General features: G+C 38.5%; 1 protein-coding gene across 5 annotated transcripts in view; it reads left to right on the top strand.

The window, feature by feature from the left end:
• RYR2 (ryanodine receptor 2) overlaps window positions 1-24,763 on the top strand; it is a 726,942-nt gene that overhangs the window by 456,226 nt on the left and 245,953 nt on the right. For all 5 annotated transcript variants that reach the window (XM_038533815.1, XM_038533818.1, XM_038533817.1 and 2 more), the window contains 2 exons: window positions 10,578-10,786; window positions 13,033-13,207. In XM_038533815.1, the coding sequence (XP_038389743.1) occupies window positions 10,578-10,786; window positions 13,033-13,207 (384 nt within the window). The remainder of the gene's footprint in view (window positions 1-10,577; window positions 10,787-13,032; window positions 13,208-24,763) is intronic.

Raw genomic sequence — 24,763 nt, 5'->3', positions numbered from 1 at the left:
TATATATTATATATTATTATATATCATATATATATTATTAATACCTCATGATAATATAGCACCATGTGAACTAGACTTGTAATGATCATTTTGCAATATATACACATAGTAGATGACTATGTTGTATATGTGAAACTAATACAAAGGCATATGTCAATTATATCTTTAAAAAAAGGCAAATTGGTAATAGATAATGAATAGTAAGGGAAACTTCAAGTTTGAAAAACACATGAAGATATTTCAGATCTCCTTAATCATCAGAGAAATGCAAAGTAAAATCTTTATTTATGGATTTATATCCAACATATTAAAATAATTAGACAACTATATGATCCCAAGTGCTTAAAAGGATATTGACGCAGTAGGAACCCCATGTGTTTTTGTTGAAAGTATAACTTGGCAAAGCTGATGTGTGAAAAGCTTGTATTATATAGAAACCACGAGTATGTCTCAGCAAATGTTATACTTGGATGTAAAAACACTTGTGTATAGGTCCAGACAGGGGTATGTAGGAACATGTTCATTATAGCATTGTGATCATGAGAGCTGGAAGCATCCTCTGTGTCCATTTCTGGGAAATATTATTAGATAAAAATAATAGGTTAAAAAATAGCACACTACAATTCAGAAACAGTGATCATGAAGTATGGAATAGAGCAGTAACATATTACCATTAGTATAATTTCTAGTATTTTACAGCTTGCAAAAATACAAAACTCTCCAAGGAAAAATACCACACCAATTGGAGTGATGCCAATGATGGAAAAAGGAGTGAGGAAATGTATTTTCTGATCAAGGATTAAGAAAAAGGAAAAACAAAGCAATAGAGATGTGCACAGCCTCTGAGTTTCCCAACACACGCATGCACACACACACACACACATACTCTCTCACACATACAAACACACACACACACACAAGTAAAACAAAAAGCCAGATTAGATGACATTCTGGCCTTGGTTAAAAATGGTTAAAAATACGATGGTACATTCATACAGTGTATATTATGAAGTTGTTAAATACAATGAAGTACCTGTAGGAAACAATCTGAGATGTATCATATTAAGGTTATAACAAAGAACACTCATCAATGCTTACACATACACAGACAAACTCTGTGGAAACAATGGTAATGGGAATTGCTTCCAGGAAAGATATCTAGAGAGCTCATAGACAGCTGTGGGAGCAGAAATTTACATTTTGCTGCATATTATTTCTTTTTTTTTTTCTCATTAAACTTTTGTTTTAATGGGCCTCAAAATTCTGTGACAGATTTTTGGTCAAGTTTTTTCCATTAAAAAGTACTGATTTTAAAAACTAATAACTTAAAACTGCAACACATGCACAAAACAAAACAAAACAAAACAAAACAAAAAAACACAAACGGTCCTCAAAACATTCTCCTTTCCTTCTGAAGGTTTTACAATGAATTGTTATCATTTAACCAGTCTTTTTACTATTAAACTTAAATGGCCAATTGACACAATTGATTAGGACTAGGGTGGCAGGTATTGGGGATAATATTCATTTAGCCTTCTGAGCTTTCTGGGCAGACTTGGTGACTTGGCCAGCTCCAGGTGCCTTCTTGTCCACTGCTTTGATGACACCCACAGCAACCGTCTGTCTCATGTCACAAACAGCAAAACGGCCCAGAGGAGGATAGTCAGAGAAGCTCTCAACACACATAGGTTTGCCAGGAACCATATCAACAATGGCAGCATCCCCAGATTTCAAGAACTTGGGACCATCTTCCAGCTTCTTTCCAGAACGACAATCTATCTTCTCCTTCAGCTCAGCAAACTTGCAAGCAATGTGAGCTGTGTGACAGTCCAGCACAGGTGCATATCCAGCACTGATTTGGCCTGGATGGTTCAGGATAATCACCTGAGCCGTGAAGCCTGCTGCTTCCATTGGTGGGACATTTTTGCTGTCACCAGCCACGTTGCCACGATGAACATCTTTGACAGATACATTCTTGACATTGAAGCTCACATTGTCCGCAGGAAGACCCTCACTCAAAGCTTCATGGTGCATTTCCACAGACTTTACTTCAGTTGTAACATTGACCAGAGCAAAGGTGACCACCATGCCAGGCTTAAGAACACCAGTCTCCACTTGACCCACTGGGACAGTACCAATACCACCAATTTTGTAGACGTCTTCAGAGCAGATGCAAGGGCTTATCAGTTGGATGAGTTGGTGGCAGAATGCAATCCAGGGCTTCAAGCAGGGTGGTTCCACTGGTATTCTCATGGGTGACTTTCCATCCCTTGAACCAAGGCGTGTTAGCACTTGGCTCCAGCATGTTGTCACCATTCCAACCAAAAATTGGCACAAATGCTACTGAGTCAGGGTTGTAGCCAATTTTCTTAATGTAGGTGTTGACTTCCTTAACGATTTCCTCGTATCTCTTCTGGCTGTAGGGATTCAGTGGAATCCATTTTGTTAACACCAACAATTAGTTGTTTTACACCCAGCGTGTAAGCCAGAAGGGCATGCTCACTGGTCTGCCCATTCTTGGAGATACCTGCTTCAAATTCACCAACACCAGCAGCAACACTCAGGACAGCACAGTCAGCCTGAGATGTGCCTGTAATCATGTTTTTGATAAAGTCTCTGTGTCCTGGGGCATCAGTGATGGTCACATAATACTTGCTGGTCTCGAATTTCCACAGGGAGATATCAATGGTGATTCCACGTTCACGTTCAGCTTTCAGTTTATCCAAGACCCAGGCATTCTTGAAGAAGCCTTTTCCCATCTCAGCAGCCTCCTTCTCAAATTTTTCGATAGTTCTTTTGTCGATCCCACCACATTTGTAGATCAGATGGCCAGTAGTGGTAGACTTGCCCGAATCTACGTGTCCAATGACCACGATGTTGATGTGAGTCTTTTCCTTTCCCATTTTGGTTTAGGTTTAGCGGTGGTTTTCACGACACCTGTGTTCTGGCGGCAAACCCGTTGCGAAAAAGCTGCATATCATTTCTTTTAAGTTTTATACTCTCTTTGCATTACCTATTCAAACAAACAAAAGAAATGCACTGTTAAAAAAAATACATGGTCAGTATCCAAGAAAGGGAGTGCATTTTACCCTGTATAAGGAAATGTGCAGTATAAGCCAGAAAAAAAATAATCATTGACAGTTATATTTTATTTTTTCTTTCTTTTTTTAAATAATAAATTTATTTTTTATTGGTGTTCAATTTACCAACATACAGCATAACACCCAGTCCTCATCCTGTCAAGTGCCCCCCTCAGTACCCGTCACCCATTTACCCCCACCCCCCACCGTCCTCCCCTTCCATCACCCCTAGTTCGTTTCCCAGAGTTAGGAGTCTTTATGTTCTGTCTCCCTTTCTGATATTTCCCGCACATTTATTCTCCCTTCCCTTATATTCCCTTTCACTATTATTTATATTCCCCAAATGAATGAGAACATACAATGTTTGTCCTTCTCCGAAAGACTTACTTCACTCAGCATAATACCCTCCAGTTCCATCCACGTTGAAGCAAATGGTGGGTATTTGTCGTTTCTAATGGCTGAGGAATATTCCATTGTATACGTAAACCACATCTTCTTTATCCATTCATCTTTCGATGGACACCGAGGCTCCTTCCACAGTTTGGCTATTGTGGACATTGCTGCTAGAAACATCGGGGTGCAGGTGTCCCGGCGTTTCATTGCATTTGTATCTTTGGGGTAAATCCCCAACAGTGCAATTGCTGGGTCGTAGGGCAGGTCTATTTTTAACTCTTTGAGGAACCTCCACACAGTTTTCCAGAGTGGCTGCACCAGTTCACATTCCCACCAACAGTGCAGGAGGGTTCCCCTTTCTCCGCATCCTCTCCAACATTTGTGGTTTCCTGTCTTGTTAATTTTCCCCATTCTCACTGGTGTGAGGTGGTATCTCATTGTGGTTTTGATTTGTATTTCCCTGATGGCAAGTGATGCAGAGCATTTTCTCATGTGCGTGTTGGCCATGTCTATGTCTTCCTCTGTGAGATTTCTCTTCATGTCTTTTGCCCATTTCATGATTGGATTGTTTGTTTCTTTGTGTTGAGTTTCATAAGTTCTTTATAGATCTTGGAAACTAGCCCTTTATCTGATAGGTCATTTGCAAATATCTTCTCCCATTCTGTAGGTTGTCTTTTAGTTTTGTTGACTGTATCCTTTGCTGTGCAAAAGCTTCTTATCTTGATGAAGTCCCAATAGTTCATTTTTGCTTTTGTTTCTTTTGCCTTCGTGGATGTATCTTGCAAGAAGTTACTGTGGCTGAGTTCAAAAACGGTGTGGCCTGTGTTCTCCTCTAGGATTTTGATGGAATCTTGTCTCACATTTAGATCTTTCATCCATTTTGAGTTTATCTTTGTGTCTGGTGCAAGAGAGTGGTGTAGTTTCATTCTTCTGCATGTGGATGTCCAGTTTTCCCAGCACCATTTATTGAAGAGACTGTCTTTCTTCCAATGGATAGTCTTTCCTCCTTTATTGAATATTAATTGACCATAAAGTTCAGGGTCCACTTCTGGGTTCTCTATTCTGTTCCATTGATCTATGTGTCTGTTTTTGTGCCAGTACCACACTGTCTTGATATTATGAACAGCTATACACCAATAAATTAGGCAATCTAGAAGAAATGGACACATTCCCGGAAAGCCACAAACTACCAAAACTGGAACAGGAAGAAATACAAAACCTGAACAGGCCAATAACCAGGGAGGAAATTGAAGCAGTCATCAAAAACCTCCCAAGACACAAAAGTCCAGAGCCAGATGCCTTCCCAGGGGAATTCTATCAAACGTTTAAAGAAGAAACCATACCTATGCTACTAAAGCTGTTTGGAAAGATAGAAAGAGATGGAGTACTTCCAAATTCGTTCTATGAGGCCAGCATCACCTTAATTCCAAAACCAGACAAAGACCCCACCAAAAAGGAGACTTACAGAACAATATCCCTGATGAACATGGATGCAAAAATTCTCAGCAAGATACTAGCCAATAGGATCCAACAGTACATTAAGAAAATTATTCACCATGACCAAGTAGGATTTATCCCCGGGACACAAGGCTGGTTCAACACTCGCAAAACAATCAATGTGATTCATCATATCAGCAAGAGAAAACCAAGAACCATATGCTCCTCTCATTAGATGCAGAGAAAGCACTTGACAAAATACAACATCCATTCCTGATCAAAACTCTTCAGAGTGTAGGGATAGAGGGAACATTCCTCAGCATCTTAAAAGCCATCTACGAAAAGCCCACAGCAAATATCATTCTCAATGGGGAAGCACTGGGAGCCTTTCCCCTAAGATCAGGAACGAGACAGGGATGTCCCCTCTCACCACTGCTATTCAACATAGTACTGGAAGTCCTAGCCTCAGCAGTCGGATGTAATGGTTTCTGAAAGTTTGGAGTTTAGGGAGAACCATTGATTGTTGATTGGCTGGTTGTCTCACTGAAGTTCATGGTCAACAAACAGGCTAGTGTAGTAGACTCCCCAGTGGAGGCTGAGCTCCTGGGTCTTGTTTACCTCTGTGTCCCAGTATACTATAGAATGCCTGCTTCATAGTGGGGATTTGACTGTTCTTTATGGAAAATACATAGAGATTTATTTTCAGGAATCAATAAGGGGAAAAAGGATATCTAAGTTAGGTGTTGAAGGGATCAAAATGTCAACAAGTAGAGAGTAGATGAAGCAGAGCTTTTCTGCCAGAGGGAAAGTCTATCTGATGTAATTAAGTATAGAAAGAGTTGAGGGATGATTGGTAGGCCAAGTTATGGCTACCACTGGAGAGAAGATGATATTAGTTGAAGGCAAGGGATTAGGACAGGATATGGAATAGCTTGAAAGCCCAGCTAAGAACTGTGGATAAATTTGCACAGGGAATTCTAGCTTCAGGAAGTTTTAAAGCAAAAGCTTGATGTGTGATCACAGTTTACAATAGCAATATAACTATGGCAACAGTGGGAAGGAACAGATTGGAGGGGGAGAGTGCTCAGAGATAGAGAGACCAGTTGGGATGCTTTGGAAAATTTTGGATTTTCAGAACAAGGGTGGTGAAAAATGGAAATTAAAAGATAGATGTGAGAGATTTTATGGAATAAAGCAAAATAAATCTAGTAATCATAGAAATAAGACTGTGCTGCCCTCGCTGACTCTAAAAAAAAAAAAGTCAAGGGCATAAAAATTTTGATAACATTGAATCTAACCCTATGTAATTAAATCAAGGTTATAATTTATTTTCTGTTCATCAGCAGGATGCTTACACATTGAATATGAACTCAGTATGTGAAACATACTATTTTTGGAGTATTGTTCTAAATAACATTTTAAAACATTTGAAAAACTAAGTTACTGTTTTTAAGTTTTTTTAAATTTAAATTCAATTTGCCAACATGTAGTATAACACCCAGTGCTCATCTCAGAAAGTGCCCCTCCTTAGTGCCCGTCACCGAGTCGCCCCATCCTCCCGTCCCCTTCCACAACCCTTTGTTTGTTTCCCAGAGTTAGAGGTCTAAGAAAAACTAAATTATTCTTGCTGCAAGGTTTTATCAAGGTTTGAATTGTTCAATTAGAAATAAGACCAGAAAGTGAAAAGGATGACTGGTTAGTGTCATTAAAAAAAAAAAAAAAAAAAGTTACATAAACACACCTGAAGGATTTTATTTTATTTATTTATTTTTAAAGATTTTATTTATTTGAGAGAGAGCATGAACATGTGCTCCTGAGCAGGTGGAGGGGCAGAGGGAGACATGGGGCTCAGTCTCAGGATCCTGAGATCATGACTAGCTAGAGCTGAATTCAAAAGTCGGAGGCTCAACCGACTGAGCCACCCGGGCACCCCCGAAGTATTTTCAACATGTGTACAAATTTTTTTAGATATGTAGAAAATTTTTAAAGAGATTGTCCTGCCTTGCTTCACAGCTGTTTTAAATACCTGACACTTCGATACATAATTAGACCTTGGCTGCCCTCTAGTGGTCAGTATCTTTTAAAAGTAGAGTTTGGGGAACAGCAGGTATGGATGCTTTAGGCCACGTTTGGTCAGTCTTGGTGTGTGCCCTCTTTGTGCCAGGATCTGTGGGGTATGGGGAATACAAGATTTTGTTGAGCCTTACCCTTTATCTTGAAGTGGTTTGTTAAAAGCATAATTCCTGAATTTCTTCTTTGAGCGTCAATATCTGCTAATGGTTCATTTTTTTAAATGTCAATTATTTTTATGTTCATTATAACAATATAAGAAAATAATTTATGGGGATCCCTGGGTGGCGCAGCGGTTTGGCGCCTGCCTTTGGCCCAGGGCGCGATCCTGGAGACCCGGGATCGAATCCCACGTCGGGCTCCCGGTGCATGGAGCCTGCTTCTCCTTCTGCCTGTGTCTCTGCCTCTCTCTCTCTCTCTCTCTCTGTGTGACTATCATAAATAAATAAAAATTAAAAAAAAAGAAAATAATTTATACGTTCTTACATGAGGTACAGTCACCTACCAAACTTATATAAATATATAGTGTTTAAAATCAAGGAAAGCATAAGAATTGCATATTTGGAGGAGAGCTCTATGCCTTTAAGACTGGTGCTACCCATTAGATATGTGCCCATAGGTATGGGCTCCTATGTCTTTGTTCTTAGATTCAATCTCACAGATACTGAAAGAGTACCTACTTTTATCCAGCTGATTGATGCTACAGGGTATGCCAAAGAAATGTTACAGATTGCCTGGGATCTTTTTTTTTTTTTTTTTAAACTTCCATAGATCCAGATCTTCATTTAATATTAGTATTTTATCATGAAATAGAATGCTGAACTTTGCTTCTTGCAACCATGGTTATAAGCTCCCCTAAACTAATCTAAAAATATGGAATAGGAGCTATGAATCATACAGACATTTGGAGGAAGATCCATGGAGTTTACAAGACTGTTGCATAATGATGGCTATAAATAGCAGGTGCATTTCCAGTTCAGGCTGAGTCTCATCAATGAGTATAAGAACAATGCATCAGCTGAGGTCAGGAATAAAATACCGGGACTAAGAAATTCTGCATTGTTACCTGTTACCGCCACACATTTTCCATATGCTGCCCCCTATTTTCATTACTCCTATGTGGAAATGATTCATAGTAAACCTTATAATCAAGCGAAATCTGTGATGGCTTTTAAGGAAATGATCTGCTATATTTTTATACCAAATTTTCCTTTTAACATATTTGATTTAAGCTAATATTAAAATTTGTTTGGCATTCCTTGGAAACACTCTGAATATGAGTGGGGTCCAATGTCCTGGAAACATATAAAAGGAAAAAAGAACCTGTGAGGTTTTTAGTATTTTAGTTTTCTGAAGAATAGATTGTTTTATCCTTAGAAAATTAGAAGTTTAATTTATTAATGCATACTAGAATATAATGTATGATTTTATTTGCAAATGATGACATAATTAAAAATAACAGATAACTACACAAGAGCTTTTTTCTTTCATGAAAAGTAACTTCCAAATGTTTTGTGTGGATCATTCTATATGCCTTAGATTAGTTCAGGAAAGGTCGCAACCATGATTTAAGGAAGTAATGGATCAGTGTGCTGTTACTGCAGGAAATGCTATGTCTGAAAATTTGACTTCTATTTTTTTAGTATTGCAATATTTAGCACTAGTTCCCCTTCCTCCCTCCCTCCCTCTCTCCCTCCCTCCTTCCCTCCCTTCCATTCTCCCTTCCTTTAGCTCCACACCCAGTGTGGGACTTGAACTCATAATATTGAGATCAAGCATTGCGTGCTCTACTGACAGACAGCCAGGCGCCCCTAGACTGTTTTCTTAATAGAATAACCACCTCTAAGTATCATAAAATCTGATAATATTTTTTTCCTCAAAAAGCAGTTTGCTGTCATCTTCTCTCTCAAATATCATTGTTACTAAGTAACAGACATGAGAATGTTTATCCTTCACCACAGAGATGTTTCTCATTCAGGAGCCCATCCACCCCCAACTTGAATGTATTAGAAGCAAACTTTTGCCCCTTTAGAGAATTTCATACATACAGCATGTTCCATATACTATTACAAATGTCTAATTTTTAAACTCTATTAGCACATTTTATCTTATTTGAATGTATTGCATGATGTGAGTGTGTGTGTGTGCATGTGTGAGCATGCATGTAAAGTGGCATTTTGCATTTGAGGATGTCACTGCTGGAGACATGACAGTTACTTGGAGCAGACTAAATTGTTAGGGGTCTGCATCGGTTTGTATGTGGGAGAAAAGACAAAACAACAAAGTGTTGCTTATTCAGAAGCTTATCCAGCTTTTAAAAGATTTATCAAGAGACACAGTTCACCTGTATGTCCTACAATCAATACAAATATTTTTAGTCCATTGTTTCTTTATGCCAGTCTAATCTTCAGTAGATGATCTGGCTGTGTGTTTATTGGGGCCCTTGAAAGCTTATTTGGATTATTTTTATAGTTCTTGTTTGTTCATATCAATACATTGGTTAAGCTGATATTAAACTTTTATTATTTATGAAGTCTTTCTCAGCTTCTAAAAGAACAGATGAGAACTAATATTTAGCCAGTGCCTGTTGACTCTGCACCCGCTATTGGAGGCAGACTGGAAAGAACGGCGGCTGCAGCATTAGGCAGCTGTAGAATTCTTCTATTTGTTAGTTATGTGACTTTGGTCAATGTCACTTAAATGTCTTCTGTCTAACTGAGATCTTAGCTGACAGTTTCTCCTTTGACGTATCAGCTCAGTGGACCTCTGTCCCCAGACCCCCTGATTTCCGGGGAGCTTAAGTCCTGGCTCCAAGCCCCTTAGCCTGTTTTGTAATCCTGGCATTTTCAATCCACATGCATCTTATTTTCACAAATATATATATTCTGTGCCCTCTCCCCCCGATGTCACCCTTTGCACCACACTGGTCCTTGATGTTTGACTTGCCCCTTTTGTTTTTCCCTCAAAATTTAAACATTTGTATGTGTAGCAGATCCCAGTGAAGCTGTGAGACATTGGAGGAGTTGTGCCATCAGGTTGTTAGGGGTGTGCATGGGTGTGTATGCCATTCTGTCTGGAAAGTTGTCAGTGGTTACCCTTTTCTGCTATTTATCTCTTTACCTTGTTGCTTCCTCTCCTCCTCCTCCTCACCTTCTGGCTGCTTCTTCCTTCTCTCACACACAAATGTCTATTCATTTCTTGGGCAGAACAGTTCAGGTCTCTTTTATTGGCTTCTTTCCATCCATGCCTTCAAGTTCATCTCAGATACCACTGCCAAATCACCAAGAGGCTGGGAGGGTTTTTCCTGCAGACAGTCCCCTCCTAAACTGGTGCTCATGGAGGAAGCATCGCCTACCCTTGCAATGTGACCGAGGTTTGACAACCTGTCTCCCCAGGGGAAGTCCTTGAGGTTTCCTTGGTTCCTGATAGTGGCTGATCATATGTATGAAAACACTTCGTGAACTATGAGCCAGGTTAAGAAAGATGGTCTGGTTACCATCCTCACTGTAAGTTTAATTATGGACGAAATGTAATGTTCTCCTTCCTCCCTCAGTTTTCATTCATCCAGTGATCACTAGGATCTCTTTACCTTCACAGCTGCCAGAGCTGAAGTGTGCAGCGGCACAGGTGAGAGATTCAGAATCTTCCGTGCTGAGAAAACCTACGCTGTCAAGGCAGGAAGGTGGTATTTTGAATTTGAGGCTGTCACTGCAGGCGACATGAGAGTTGGCTGGAGCAGGCCAGGTTGTCAACCTGATCAAGAGCTTGGCTCCGACGAACATGCCTTTGCTTTTGATGGCTTCAAGGTGAGTAGACTTTGCTGAGCACCAGGTGTGGAAGTTTGTAGGATCTTGATTTTGTAGGCTGCCATGTCCTGAGCATGCTCTTGTTGTGTACTCCTCCATTGTCCTGGCTCCTTTGGGCAGTGCAGCAAAATCAGGACAGCCTGCAGCACAAACCCAGGAAAAATAATTCCTAGGAAAACTTCTGTCCTTGTGATCGCGAAACACCCCCCGCCCCCGCCCCGCCGCAGTGAAATTCAAGTAAAACAGTGCTTCTCCACTGCTATAAAAAAAAATGAATCCTCCTTGTCTATCAGAAGTGTTGAAAATGCTTAGGCTCATTAAAAATGCAGGAGGCAGAAGGGTATTATGCTGAGTGAAATAAGTTGGAGAAGGACAATCATCATATGGTTTCACTCATGTGGGGAATATAAAAAATAGTGAAAGAGATTATAAGGGAAGGGAGGGGAACTGAGTGGGAAAAATTAGAGAAGGAGATAAACTATTAGAGACTCCTAACTCTGGGAAACAAAAGATTGCAGAAGGGAAGGTGGGCAGATGGTTGGGAGAACTGGTACTGAGGAGGGCACTTGATGGGATGAGCACTGGGTGTTATACTATATGTTGGCAAATTGAATTTATTTTATTTTATTTTTTTTTGGCAAATTGAATTTAAATAAAACAAAATGTAAAAAAAATGCAAACGCTTTGACACAGCTATTCCATAGAAGGAATTTATCCTCAAGCAATAATAAGTGGCAGGTATACACATTTAATATCTATAAGAATGCTTTCGACAGTGCTAAAAATGACAAAAATGTTTTTTATTTTCAATATTAGTAATTTTTCTTAAGGTGATGGAATTTGGTCAGGTGCTTGTTTTATTATTTGCTTATACATTATATAAATGTTTAAAGATTATTTCACACATATAAAATATTTTAAAATAAAAAATGTGGGGCAGCCTGGGTGGCTCAGTGGTTTAGCACCTCCTGCAGCCCGGGGTGTGATCCTGGAGACCCAGGATCGAATCCCACATCGGGCTCCCCGCATGGAGCCTGCTTCTCCCTCTGCCTGTGTCTCTGCCTCGCTCTCTCTCTCTCTGTGTCTCTCATGAATAAAAAAATAAAATAATAAATAAATAAATAAATAAATAAATAAATAAATAAATAAAGTGTATAGATGAACCTAACCACAATAGAATAATTATAGTCATTTTTGGTTGATAAAATTGTATTTTATTCTTTTTATTTTTTATCTTATTCTCTGATGGGAAAAAGGTTTTTTTTTTTTGAAAAAGTTATTTTTAATTAAAGAGGGAAAATTAGAATAAATATGCAATCATGAAGAGATTTGACATTTAGGTACTGAGGTATGCATGTGTGGGAATGTGTTTCTAGGCCAGAAGTTAATATTGTGTCTTCTAGAACAACTGACACACTTTGTTCTGCAACACATTTCCTGAACCTGTTTTTTATTTTTTTTTACTCCATATGGAAAATCTAACATCTTTTGATACCTAATTCAGTGAGATAGATTTTTTTAAAGGTACAATGTATTGTGTTTGGGAATAATTGTGTTATTGCTTTGCATTGGTGACTATAACCCCTTACATATCAATTCACAATGGAGGCAATTCTTAACAGGAAAATGAAAAGATTTATCTGACAAAATAATTAATATAACAAATTTTGTATCCATAAATCATGGAATATAGTTAGAGATTGAAAAGTCACATTATCAGAACTGTGTTTGAGATGTATTTATAATATGATATTTCACTGAAGTATTCAAGACATTGTTGGTGTGTATATTTAACTTTTGGCTCATTATTTCAGTAAATGTCTTAAGAATATTTTTCAGTTTTATTTGAAGCTTTATTGGTTTTAGCATATACTTCAAATGTTTCAAGATTTCTATTTTGTTAAAGTATCTGTGCCATTGGTTCCAATGAATGGAATTATATTTTGAAATAGGTGAAAATTAGAAGTCATTTTCAATGATAAATTCTCAGCTTTATTCTCTACTCAGTTCTTCGTATTTTGGCAAATAGAGAAAAACAATCCATATCCTGGGAAACATTCAGGATAGTGAGAAAAGTTAATTTCTAAAGACTTAGTTTTTTTTTTTTTTTTTTTTAACAGGAGATATGTTGGGTTACATTTTTAAACTTATCATTTCTCAAATGCTGCGAGGCATGCCTCCAGTGGTGGGGGTAGGTGCTGTTCTGCTTGGCTTTCTCTGTGACAAAATTACTCTTCTGTCCCTAGGCTCAGCGGTGGCACCAGGGCAACGAGCATTACGGGCGGTCATGGCAAGCGGGAGATGTCGTGGGGTGTATGGTGGACATGACAGAGCGTACCATGATGTTCACGCTCAATGGCGAAGTCCTTCTGGACGATTCGGGCTCAGAACTGGCGTTCAAGGACTTTGATGTTGGTGATGGTAAGTGCTGTGCCTTCTGTGTTGCTGGCAGGTTCACAGCACAGTGAGGCTGTTCTCAGGCATCCTAACCAGCCACCTTGGAGGGTGAGTGAGCTCCGGATGAGTTGCAGCTGGAAATTGCAAGGTTGCCATGTGGCTTATTTGATCAAACATCCTTGAAATTACTTTAGCAGAAACACTACTGATGCTACTTAGCTAGGATTTAATAAGGCAGAAATGGCTTTGATGCGTGTGAATAAGAAAATAAATGGCAGGCGAAAGGATAGTTTTCCACAAACATTAAATTTCCACTTAGAACTTCTTTTAGTTCATTTCTGTTCATTCATTTCACAAAAATGTAATGAGAACCTACCGTGTGTCAGGCCCTCATACTTCATATGGAAAATCTAACATCTTTTGATATCTAATTCAGTGAGATAGAGTTTTTAAAGTACAAAGCATTGTGTTTAGGATGCCGAGATGACAAAGATCAATAAACATTGTCCTATTTTTATGTAGATTACAGTATGCCAAGGGAAGTCAATACTGGGGTAATTTCTGTTTAGTGGAGAAGTTCTCAATTGAAGAAGTGCAGAACATTCTATGGAAGCACAATGCAGGGCTCTGGGATGACCTTGAGCAAGATTGTAAAGGAAAGGTGAAAGCCCTTGGTAAAACAAATGAAAAATGCAAAAGCATTTATTAGCTGTACTTCCAGGAAGGTGGCCACATAGGGTTGTTTGAATTTATTTTAATTGAAATAAAGTAAAGGTGCAATTGAGTTTCCTAGGGGCACTTGTTCCATTTTAAGTATTCATGCCCACCTGTGGCTAATGGTACCCTTCTTGATCCCAGATTTGGAACACAAAATCACAAAGTTGTATCAGATAATGTTGCTCTAGAGCATGTAAATAAGATAGTACTTAACAAGATATTATATAAATATCTCATTTTAAAATGAATTAACATTTTTTTTTTTCAAAATGGCTTTTGGAGGAGCCTGGGTGGCTCATTCGGTTAAGTAACTGTCTCTTGATTTCAGTCGACTCAAGTTATGATCTCAGGGTTGTGAGATCAAGCCCCGTGTTGGGCCCTGTGCTGAGCATTGAGCCTGCCTAAGATTCTCTCTCTTCTTCTCCCCCTTCCCTACTCTCTTTCTTTCTTGAAAACAAACAAACAAACAAACAAACAACAACAGGGGCGTCTGGGTGGCTTGGTTAAGCATCTGTCTTTAGCTCAGGTCATGATCCCAGAATTGTAGGATGGAACCCCCAGTTGGGCTTCCTGCTCACTGTAGAGTCTGCTTCTCCCTCTCCCCTGCTGGTGCACACATTCTCTCTCTCTCTCTGTTTCTCTCTTGCTCATATTCTCTCTCTCAAATAAATAAAATCTTTAAAAATAAAAATAAAAACAACAGCAACAACAGCAGCAACCCCCCACCCCCCGCACCACCAAAAAACAAAAATGGCTTTTGGATATATCCTACTACTTGAATATATAGTTTGGATTTTAAGATCTACCTCAATCAGTAATTTTAATATTCTGTAAACATGTCATGGATCCATGGAGCCTTGGTGGCTCAATCAGTTGGGTGGGAATCTTGAGGTCCTGGGATCAAGTCTGGTGTTGGGTCCTACGTGGCCTCCCTGCTCAGTGGGGAGTTTGCTTCTCCCTCTCCCTCTGCCCCTCCCCACTGCTCATGCATTCTTTCTTTCTCTCAAATGGATGAATAAAATCTTAAAAAAAAAAAAGTCACTGATCCTCAAAGTTAGCCACCTCATTATTTGTATTAAGTTCTATATTTATTCATTCAATAAGCTTTTAAGCATGTATGACCATCATTCCTCAAATACAGATTTGCAAAAGTGATAGGAAATTTACATCTTTATAACTTAATTTCTATTTTATGTACCAGTACCTCTCAGTGGTGTAACTGGTACTCTACCAACCCATCACCCATCTCCCTTTCTGTGGGATTGTTTTTATGAGTGTTAATATATCAGGGAGAAGGTGGGAGAGGGACTTTGTCTCTGTTTTCTGTCTATACTGTTGGATATCATCTGATATTTTATTTTTTAATTGGTTATTTTAAAATTGTTGTGTACTATGCCTTCCTTCATTGGAAGGAAATGCCTGTGTGAGTTTGGCTTGCTTAATTTATCCCACATGGATTCAGAGACTGATGTTAGAATTATAAATAATGTGGAGTGCCCATCCATACTATTTAAACCTCTACAAAATGTTAATGCTTGCAGTGCTGTTGGAAAGACCAGTCAGTCACCATCATGGAGATGAAATAGACTTTGAGGGCATCAGCTGCTACAGTAAAAAAAAAAAAAAACAAACCAGTGTTTTTGACCTTACACTTCAAAGAATTTTTAGTTTTAAAAGTGACTTAAATTTATACTGGTACTTCTATTGTAGAGTTAATACAGCATTCTAATGAATTTCTGAAAAATTTATATTGCATATTGTTGGGCCTTTGTTGATGGTATTGAGGAGTTATCTTTTTAGTCTCCAAGGCAGGTTATTAGTTTCAGGTAGCCATAATCACTAACAATTAACTTTTTAGGGGCTACTCATAATTTTTATCTTCCATCAAATGGAGTTTATCCATGCCTGTGACTAAAATGCTTTTTGACATGGAATTTTCCATTTCTTTCTCAATTAACTTTACATAGCTTACAAAAAAAAAAAAAGAAAGAAAAAGAAAGAAAGAAAGAAAGAAAGAAAGAAAAGAAAGAAAAGAAAAGAAAGAAAAGAAAGAAAAGAAAAGAAAAGAAAAGAAAAGAAAAGAAAAGAAAAGAAAAGAAAAGAAAAGAAATTTGATGGGCCTGCTTTGGGTATAACTGTAATAGGAGGCCCTGAGAGGGACTGCTTAATTGACCCATCACCACTAAGTGATCTCTAGTATCATTCTCACAATGTTAGATAAGAACAAGAACAGGGCTATTAGACATTGGAAATATATATTTCTTTTTTTTTATAATTTTTATTTATTTATGATAGTCACAGAGAGAGAGAGAGACAGGCAGAGACATAGGCAGAGGGAGAAGCAGGCTCCATGCACCGGGAGCCTGATGTGGGATTCGATCCTGGGTCTCCAAGATCATGCCCTGGGGCAAAGGCAGGCGCCAAACCGCTGCGCCACCCAGGGATCCCGGAAATATATATTTCCATTGATCTTACCACATAGTTATTTTGATTGCTTTTATTAAAGCCAGTGTATATGTTTGAGTTCACTGTCTTTGTAGCAATAAAGAGGAATTATGATGGTAAAACATGCCAAATCAAGCATGGCACAGATATAAAGACATGTAGATGTAAGAAGAATTTAAATATAGAACATTTACAAAATCTTTTAGTATTTTAGCAACTACAGTATATTCCTGTGCTAAGAAATCTGTTGTAAAAAAAAAAAAACCTGTCATAGTAAATTGTTTTTCAAACTTGTGATATGACAAGAAACAAAATTGGAAGTGATGAGAATTGGAATAAAGGGAACAGCAAATCTATCATTATTTGCTGATAACATATTTGCAGAGAAAACTGTAAAGAATCTATAGTCATTACTACGAATAACTGAAGCATTTAGTAAGGTAGCACTTCTATGCTAGATGCAAACCTGAGACTAAATTAAGGAGAAGATAGCATTCACAGTAACATCAGGTATCTTCAGTAACTATAGCTATCACTCTAACAGAAGGTGTACGATGCCTTTATAGAGAAAATCATTAAACTTTATTGAGAGATTAATTTTGTTAAGAGATTCATCATATATAGTTAGCTGATCTTTGACAAGGATACCAAGAATACATAATGGGAAATGGATAGTCTCTTTAATAACTGGTGCTTGGAAAACTGGATATCCACATGTAAAAAACGCAATTGGATCTTTTATCCAATTATGGACCATATGCAATGTTTTTATGACTATACACAAAAATCAACTCAAAATGGACTAGACTTAATTATAAGACCCTAAACTGTACAATTCCAAGAAGAAACAGGGAAAAAGCTATTTGGCAGTAGTTTTAGCAATGATTTTTTTTTTTTTTTTTTTGGTATAACACCAAAAGCAGTCAAGAAAAGAAAAATGGACAAGTGGAATTGCATTACAAATTGAAAACTTTTTTCACAAGAAAGGATGCCATCAATGCAATGAAAAGGCAGGCTATGGGATGGGAAAACATATTTGCAAACCTTGTATCTGATAAAGGATACTTTTAGGGGATCCCTGGGTGGCTCAGCAGTTTGGCGCCTGCCTTTGGCCCGGGGCACAATCCTGGGGTCCCGGGATCAAGGCTCGGGCTCCCAGCGTGGAGCCTGCTTCTCCCTCTGCCTGTGTCTCTGCCTCTCTGTCTTTCTCTATGTCTGCCATGAATAAATAGGTAAGTGAATCTTAAAACAAAAAATTAAAGGATACTTTTCAAAATATATAAGGAGGTCCTGCAACTCATTGGCAAAAACAATAACAGTCAGTTTATTTTAAAAATAGACAAAGGAACTGAATAGATTTTTCTCCAAAGAAGACATACAAGTGGCCAATAGTTATATGGAAAGGTGCTCAACAACATTAATTACCAGGGAGATGCAAATCAACACCATAATGAGTTATCATTTCACAGCTGTCAGAATGGCTGTGATCAAAAAAACACTAAAGATAGCAAAGATGCAGAGAAAAGGAAACCCTCATGCACTGCTGGTGGGAATGTCAACTGGTACATTGCCAGATTATTTACAACAGCCAAGGTAAATAAACAACTTAAGTGTCTATTGACAGGTGAATGAATAAAGAAAATGTGAAATGTACATACAATGGAATATTACTCAGCCTTAGAAAAGAAGTAAATTCTGCCATTTGTGCTAACAGGGATAGCTGGAGAATATTATACTATGTGAAGTAAGCCAGATATAGCAGAACAAATACTAAAGTATTACATGATACACTTAGAAGATGAATCTAAAATAGTCAAAATCAGAAGCAGAGAGTAGAATAGTGGCTGTCAGGGGGCTAAGGAAAGGGAGAAATAGAGAAGTATCGTCAAAGAATACAAACCTTCAGTCATGCAAGACGAGTTAGTCCTAGAGAGCTCTTGTCTTTAGTTAACCATAGGCCTGAATTATATGCCTAAATTTTTGCAAAGAAGGTAGATCTTAAGTTGTGTTCTTATCTCACCCCTTCACATACACATTAATGATGATGATGATGATGATGATGATAAAAATAAGAGGGCAGGGGAAAGCTTTTGGAGATGATTGATATGTTTATGAAGTAGATTGTGATGATATCATGCGTGTGTATATATAAAAATATTATACACTCATCTCTAAACTCATCCAATTGTGTACATTAAGTATGTATAGTTTTTAGTTTTAAAAAGAGATTTACTACTCAGTAAATGAGAGCTGTACTATGTTCACGGAGAAGACAATAGCCTTAAGATATTAATTCTTCCAAAATTGATGTATGGGTTCAATCCAAACATCATGCTTTGTCTATTAAAGTCTCAAGAAGATTTTCATGGGACTTGATATAATGTTTCCAAAATGTATATAGAAGAGTAAAAGACTAAAATATCTAGATTACTTATGATAAAGAAGAGCAAGGATAGGTATATGTTCTATTGTATTTATTTTGAAGGATAAAATAAAATTTTTTGAAGATTTAAAGAGAGTGCATGTATGTACATACAGAGTGGAGAGGGACAGGGACGGGGAGAGAGAGGGAGGATCTTCAGCAGATAACATGCTGAGCATGGAGCAGGATACAGGGCTCCATCTCATGACTCCCAAGATCATGACAAGCCAAAACCAAGAGTTAGACGCTTAACTGACTGAGCCGCCCAGGTGCCCCAATAAGGATTTATTTTGAAGCTAAAGTAATTAAGACAGAGTAGTATTGGTGCAGGGATAAGCAAATTAATCAAAAAGATAAAGTGGAGATGATAAAAGAACATCAGCCCAGGTATGGAACCTTATAATACAGTGGGTGGCATGTCAGAGTGGTGGGGAGAGATTGTAAAAAAATAGAATCTGAATGAAAAAAAGATGAAATTGGATCATTTCCTCACACTGTATATGTGACAGCCAGCCCCAAATGGACTGAGATCTTAAATATCAAAAATAAAACTGCAAATCTTGGTAGGAAATAGAGGTAAATCTTTTTAGACTATGGGGTAGGAAACTTTTATCGTAGAGTAGAACAAACAAATATAAACAAAAACCCAATGACTATAAAAGACTGGTAAATCTGTCTATACAAATTTAATAACTTTCATTAAATGAACAATCACAGAAAACCTTAAGGGGAATGGAAAAACAACTTATTAGTGGGGTTGGGGAATCCAAATGCAATGTAAACAACTGAAAAAAGTGTTAGTATTAAGAAAAACATAAGGAACTGAAATGACTAAGAAAAAGAATGAAAAGTCATGAGTAGACATCTCATAGAAGAAATTCAGATAGACAATAAACATTTGAGGAAATGTTTGTTAATATTAATGATCAGGGAAAAGTGAAACATGATTAGATGCCATTAAACATCCATTCTGTTGGCAAAAATGTTTTAGAGATCGGGCAGAACTAAGTACTGGCTTTCTTTTTTTTTTATAATAAATTTGTTTTTTATTGGTGTTCAATTTACCAACACAGAATAACACCCAGTGCTCATCCCGTCAAGTGCGCCCCTCAGTGCCCATCAACCATTCAACCCAACCCCCCGCCCTCCTCCCCTTCCACCACCCCTAGTTTGTTTCCCAGAGTTAGGAGTCTTTATGTTCTGTCTCCCTGATATTTCCCACACATTTCTTCTCCCTTCCCTTATATTCCCTTTCACTATTATTTATATTCCCCAAATGAATGAGAACATATAATGTTTGTCCTTCTCCAAAAGACTTACTTCACTCAGCATAATCCCCTCCAGTTCCATCCACGTTGAAGCAAATGGTGGGTATTTGTCATTTCTAATGGCTGAGGAATATTCCATTGTATACATAGACCACATCTTTATCCATTCATCTTTTGATGGACACCGAGGCTCCTTCCAGTTTGGCTGTGTGGACATTGCTGCTAGAAACATTGGGGTGCAGGTGTCCTGGTGTTTCACTGCATCTGTATCTTTGGGGTAAATCCCCAGCAGTGCAATTGCTGGGTCGTAGGGCAGGTCTATTTTTAACTCTTTGAGGAACCTCCACACAGTTTTCCAGAGTGGCTGCACCAGTTCACATTCCCACCAACAGTGCAAGAGGGTTCCCTTTTCTCCGCATCCTCTCCAACATTTGTGGTTTCCTGCCTTGTTAATTTTCCCCATTCTCACTGGTGTGAGGTGGGATCTCATTGTGGTTTTGATTTGTATTTCCCTGATGGCAAGTGATGCAGAGCATTTTCTCATGTGCGTGTTGGCCATGTCTATGTCTTCCTCTGTGAGATTTCTCTTCATGTCTTTTGCCCATTTCATGATTGGATTGTTTGTTTCTTTGGTGTTGAGTTTAAGAAGTTCTTTATAGATCTTGGAAACTAGCCCTTTATCTGATAGGTCATTTGCAAATATCTTCTCCCATTCTGTAGGTTGTCTTTTAGTTTTGTTGACTGTATCCTTTGCTGTGCAAAAGCTTCTTATCTTGATGAAGTCCCAATAGTTCATTTTTGCTTTTGTTTCTTTTGCCTTCGTGGATGTATCTTGCAAGAAGTTACTGTGGCTGAGTTCAAAAACGGTGTGGCCTGTGTTCTCCTCTAGGATTTTGATGGAATCTTGTCTCACATTTAGATCTTTCATCCATTTTGAGTTTATCTTTGTGTCTGGTGAAAGAGAGTGGTCTAGTTTCATTCTTCTGCATGTGGATGTCCAGTTTTCCCAGCACCATCTATTGAAGAGACTGTCTTTCTTCCAATGGATAGTCTTTCCTCCTTTATCGAATATTAGTTGACCATAAAGTTGAGGGTCTACTTCTGGGTTCTCTATTCTGTTCCATTGATCTATGTGTCTGTTTTTGTGCCAGTGCCGCACTGTCTTGATGACCACAGCTTTGTAGTACAACCTGAAATCTGGCATTGTGATGCCCCCAGCTATGGGTTTCTTTTTTAAAATTCCCCTGGCTATTCGGGGTCTTTTCTGATTCCACACAAATCTTAAAATAATTTGTTCTAACTCTGAAGAAAGTCCATGGTATTTTTTTTTTTAAATTTTTATTTATTTATGATAGTCACACAGAGAGAGAGAGAGAGGCAGAGACACAGGCAGAGGGAGAAGCAGGCTCCATGCACCAGGAGCCCGACGTGGGATTCGATCCCGGATCTCCAGGATCGCGCCCTGGGCCAAAGGCAGGCGCCAAACCGCTGCGCCACCCAGGGATCCCAGTCCATGGTATTTTGATAGGGATTGCATTAAACGTGTAAATTGCCCTGGGTAACATTGACATTTTCACAATATTAATTCTGCCAATCCATGAGCATGGAATATTTTTCCATCTCTTTGTGTCTTCCTCAATTTCTTTCAGAAGTGTTCTATAGTTTTGAGGGTATAGATCCTTTACGTCTTTGGTGAGGTTTATTCCTAGGTATCTTATGCTTTTGGGTGCAATTGTAAATGGAATTGACTCCTTAATTTCTCCTTCTTCAGTCTCATTGTTAGTGTATAGAAATGCCATTGATTTCTGGGCATTGATTTTTGTATCCTGCCACGCTACCAAATTGCTGTATGAGTTCTAGCAATCTTGGGGTGGAGGCTTTTGGGTTTTCTAGGTAGAGTATCATGTCATTGGTGAAGAGGGAGAGTTTGACTTCTTCTTTGCCAATTTGAATGCCTTTAATGTCTTTTTGTTGTCTGATTGCTGAGGCTAGGACTTCCAGTACTATGTTGAATAGCAGTGGTGAGAGTGGACATCCCTGTCTTGTTCCTGATCTTAGGGGAAAGGCTCCCAGTGCTTCCCCATTGAGAATGATATTTGCTGTGGGCTTTTCGTAGATGGCTTTTAAGATGTTGGTGAATGTTCCCTCTATCCCTACACTCTGAAGAGTTTTGATCAGGAATGGATGTTGTATTTTGTTAAATGCTTTCTCTGCATCTAATGAGAGGATCGTATGGTTCTTGGATTTTCTCTTGCTGATATGATGAATCACATTGATTGTTTGATGAGTGTTGAACCAGCCTTGTGTCCCGGGGATAAATCCTACTTGGTCATGGTGAATAATTTTCTTAATGTATTGTTGGATCCTGTTGGCTAGTATCTTGTTGATAATTTTTGCATCCATGTTCATGAGGGATATTGGTCTGTAATTCTCCTTTTTGGTGGGGTCTTTGTCTGGTTTTGGAATTAAGGTGATGCTGGCCTCATAGAACGAGTTTGGAAGTACTCCATCTCTTTCTATCTTTCCAAATAGCTTTAGTAGAATAGGTATGGTTTCTCCTTTAAACGTTTGATAGAATTCCCCTGGGAAGCCATCTGGCCCTGGACTTTTGGTCTTGGGAGGTTTTTGATGACTGCTTCAACTTCCTCCTGGTTATTGGCCTGTTCAGGTTTTCTATTGCTTCCTGTTCCAGTTTTGGTAGTTTGTGGCTTTCCAGGAATGCGTCCATTTCTTCTAGATTGCCTAATTTATTGGTGTATAGCTGTTCATAATATGTTTTTAAAATCGTTTGTATTTCTTTGGTGTTGGTAGTGATCTCTCCTTTCTCATTCATGATTTTATTAACTTGAGTCTTCTCTCTCTTCTTTTTAATAACACTGGCTAATGGTTTATCTATCTTATTAATTCTTTCAAGGACCAACTCCTGGTTTTGTTGATCTGTTCCACAGTTCTTCTGGTCTCGATTTCGTTGAGTTCTGCTCGAATCTTTATTAACTCTCTTCTTCTGCTGGGTGTAGGATCTATGTGCTGTTTTTTCTCTAGCTCCTTTAGGTGTAAGGTTAGCTTTTGTATTTGAGTTCTTTCCATTTTTTGAATGGTGCTTGTATTGCGATGTATTTCCCCCTTAGGACTGCTTTTGCTGCATCCCAAAGATTTTGAACAGTCGTATCTTCATTCTCATTAGTTTCCATGAATCTTTTTAATTCTTCCTTAATTTCCTGGTTGACCCTTTCATCTTTTAGCAGGATGGTTCCTAACCTCCACGTGTTTGAGGTCCTTCCAAACTTCTTGTTGTGATTTAGTTCTAATCTCAAGGCGTTATGGTCTGAGAATATGCAGGGGATGATCCCAATCTTTTGGTATCGGTTCAGACCCGATTTGTGACCCAGTATGTGGTCTATTCTGGAGAAAGTTCCATGTGCGCTTGAGAAGAATGTGTATGCAGTTGAGTTTGGATGTAAAGTTCTGTAGATATCTGTGAAATCCATCTGGTCCAGTGTATCATTTAAAGCTCTCGTTTCTTTGGAGATGTGGTGCTTAGAAGACCTATCAAGTATAGAAAGAGCTAGATTGAAGTCACCAAGTATAAGTGTATTATTATCTAAGTATTTCTTCACTTTGGTTATTAAACGATTTAAATATTTGGCACCTCCCACATTCGGGGCATATATATTGAGGATTGTTAAGTCCTCTTGTTGGATAGATCCTTTAAGTGTGATATAGTGTCCCTCTTCATCTCTCACTACAGTCTTTGGGGTAAATGTTAGTTTATCTGATATAAGGATGGCTACCCCTGCTTTCTTTTGAGGACCATTTGAATGGTAAATGGTTCTCCAACCTTTTATTTTCAGGCTGTAGGTGTCCTTCTGTGTAAAATGAGTCTCTTGTAGACAGCAAATAGATGGGTCCTGCTTTTTTATCCAGTCTGAAACCCTGCGCCTTTTGATGGGGTCATTAAGCCCGTTCACTTTCAGAGTTACTATTGACAGATATGAGTTTAGTGTCATCATGATATCTATTCAGTCCTTGTTTTTGTGGATTGTTCCACTGAACTTCTTCTTAAAGGGGAATTTTAAGAGTCCCCCTTAAAATTTCTTGCAGGGCTGATTTGCAGGTCACATATTCTTTCAGTTCCTGCCTGTCTTGGAAGCTCTTTATCTCTCCTTCCATTTTGAATGAGAGCCTTGCTGGATAAAGTATTCTTGGTTGCATGTTCTTCTCATTTAGGACCCTGAATATATCCTGCCAGCCCTTTCTGGCCTGCCAGGTCTCTGTGGAGAGGCCTGCTGTTACCCTAATACTCCTCCCCATAAAAGTCAGGGATTTCTTGTCTTTTGCTGCTTTAAGGATCTTCTCTTTATCTTTGGAATTTGCAAGTACTGGCTTTCCATAGGACCTCTTACATTGTTCTTAGGAATGCACATGGCACTCTCACTTAAAAATAACAAACAAAGAGTTTGACAATATCTCTGGAAGTTGAATATTTACATACCCATGGCCCAAAAATTCTAGCCTGGTTCCCCAATGACCTTTATATATCTCTACAGCAGGAGGCATGAATAAGAATGTTCATAGGAACACTGCTCACAGTAGCCAAGGCCAGGAAGCCGTCCAATGCACACTTGCAGTTGAGTGGGTGAGTAAAGTGGGAAGCTAAAGTGATAAATGGATTAGGAATATTTCAAGGAGAGAAGTTAAGTCCTAAAAGGTAACTATGGTAGGCAAAGA

The sequence above is a fragment of the Canis lupus genome, chromosome 4 (assembly GCF_011100685.1).
Source record: "Canis lupus familiaris isolate Mischka breed German Shepherd chromosome 4, alternate assembly UU_Cfam_GSD_1.0, whole genome shotgun sequence".
NCBI lineage: Eukaryota > Metazoa > Chordata > Mammalia > Carnivora > Canidae > Canis > Canis lupus.
The sequence above is the reverse complement of the archived record's forward strand: the minus strand, read 5'-3'. Positions and strand labels throughout refer to the sequence as shown.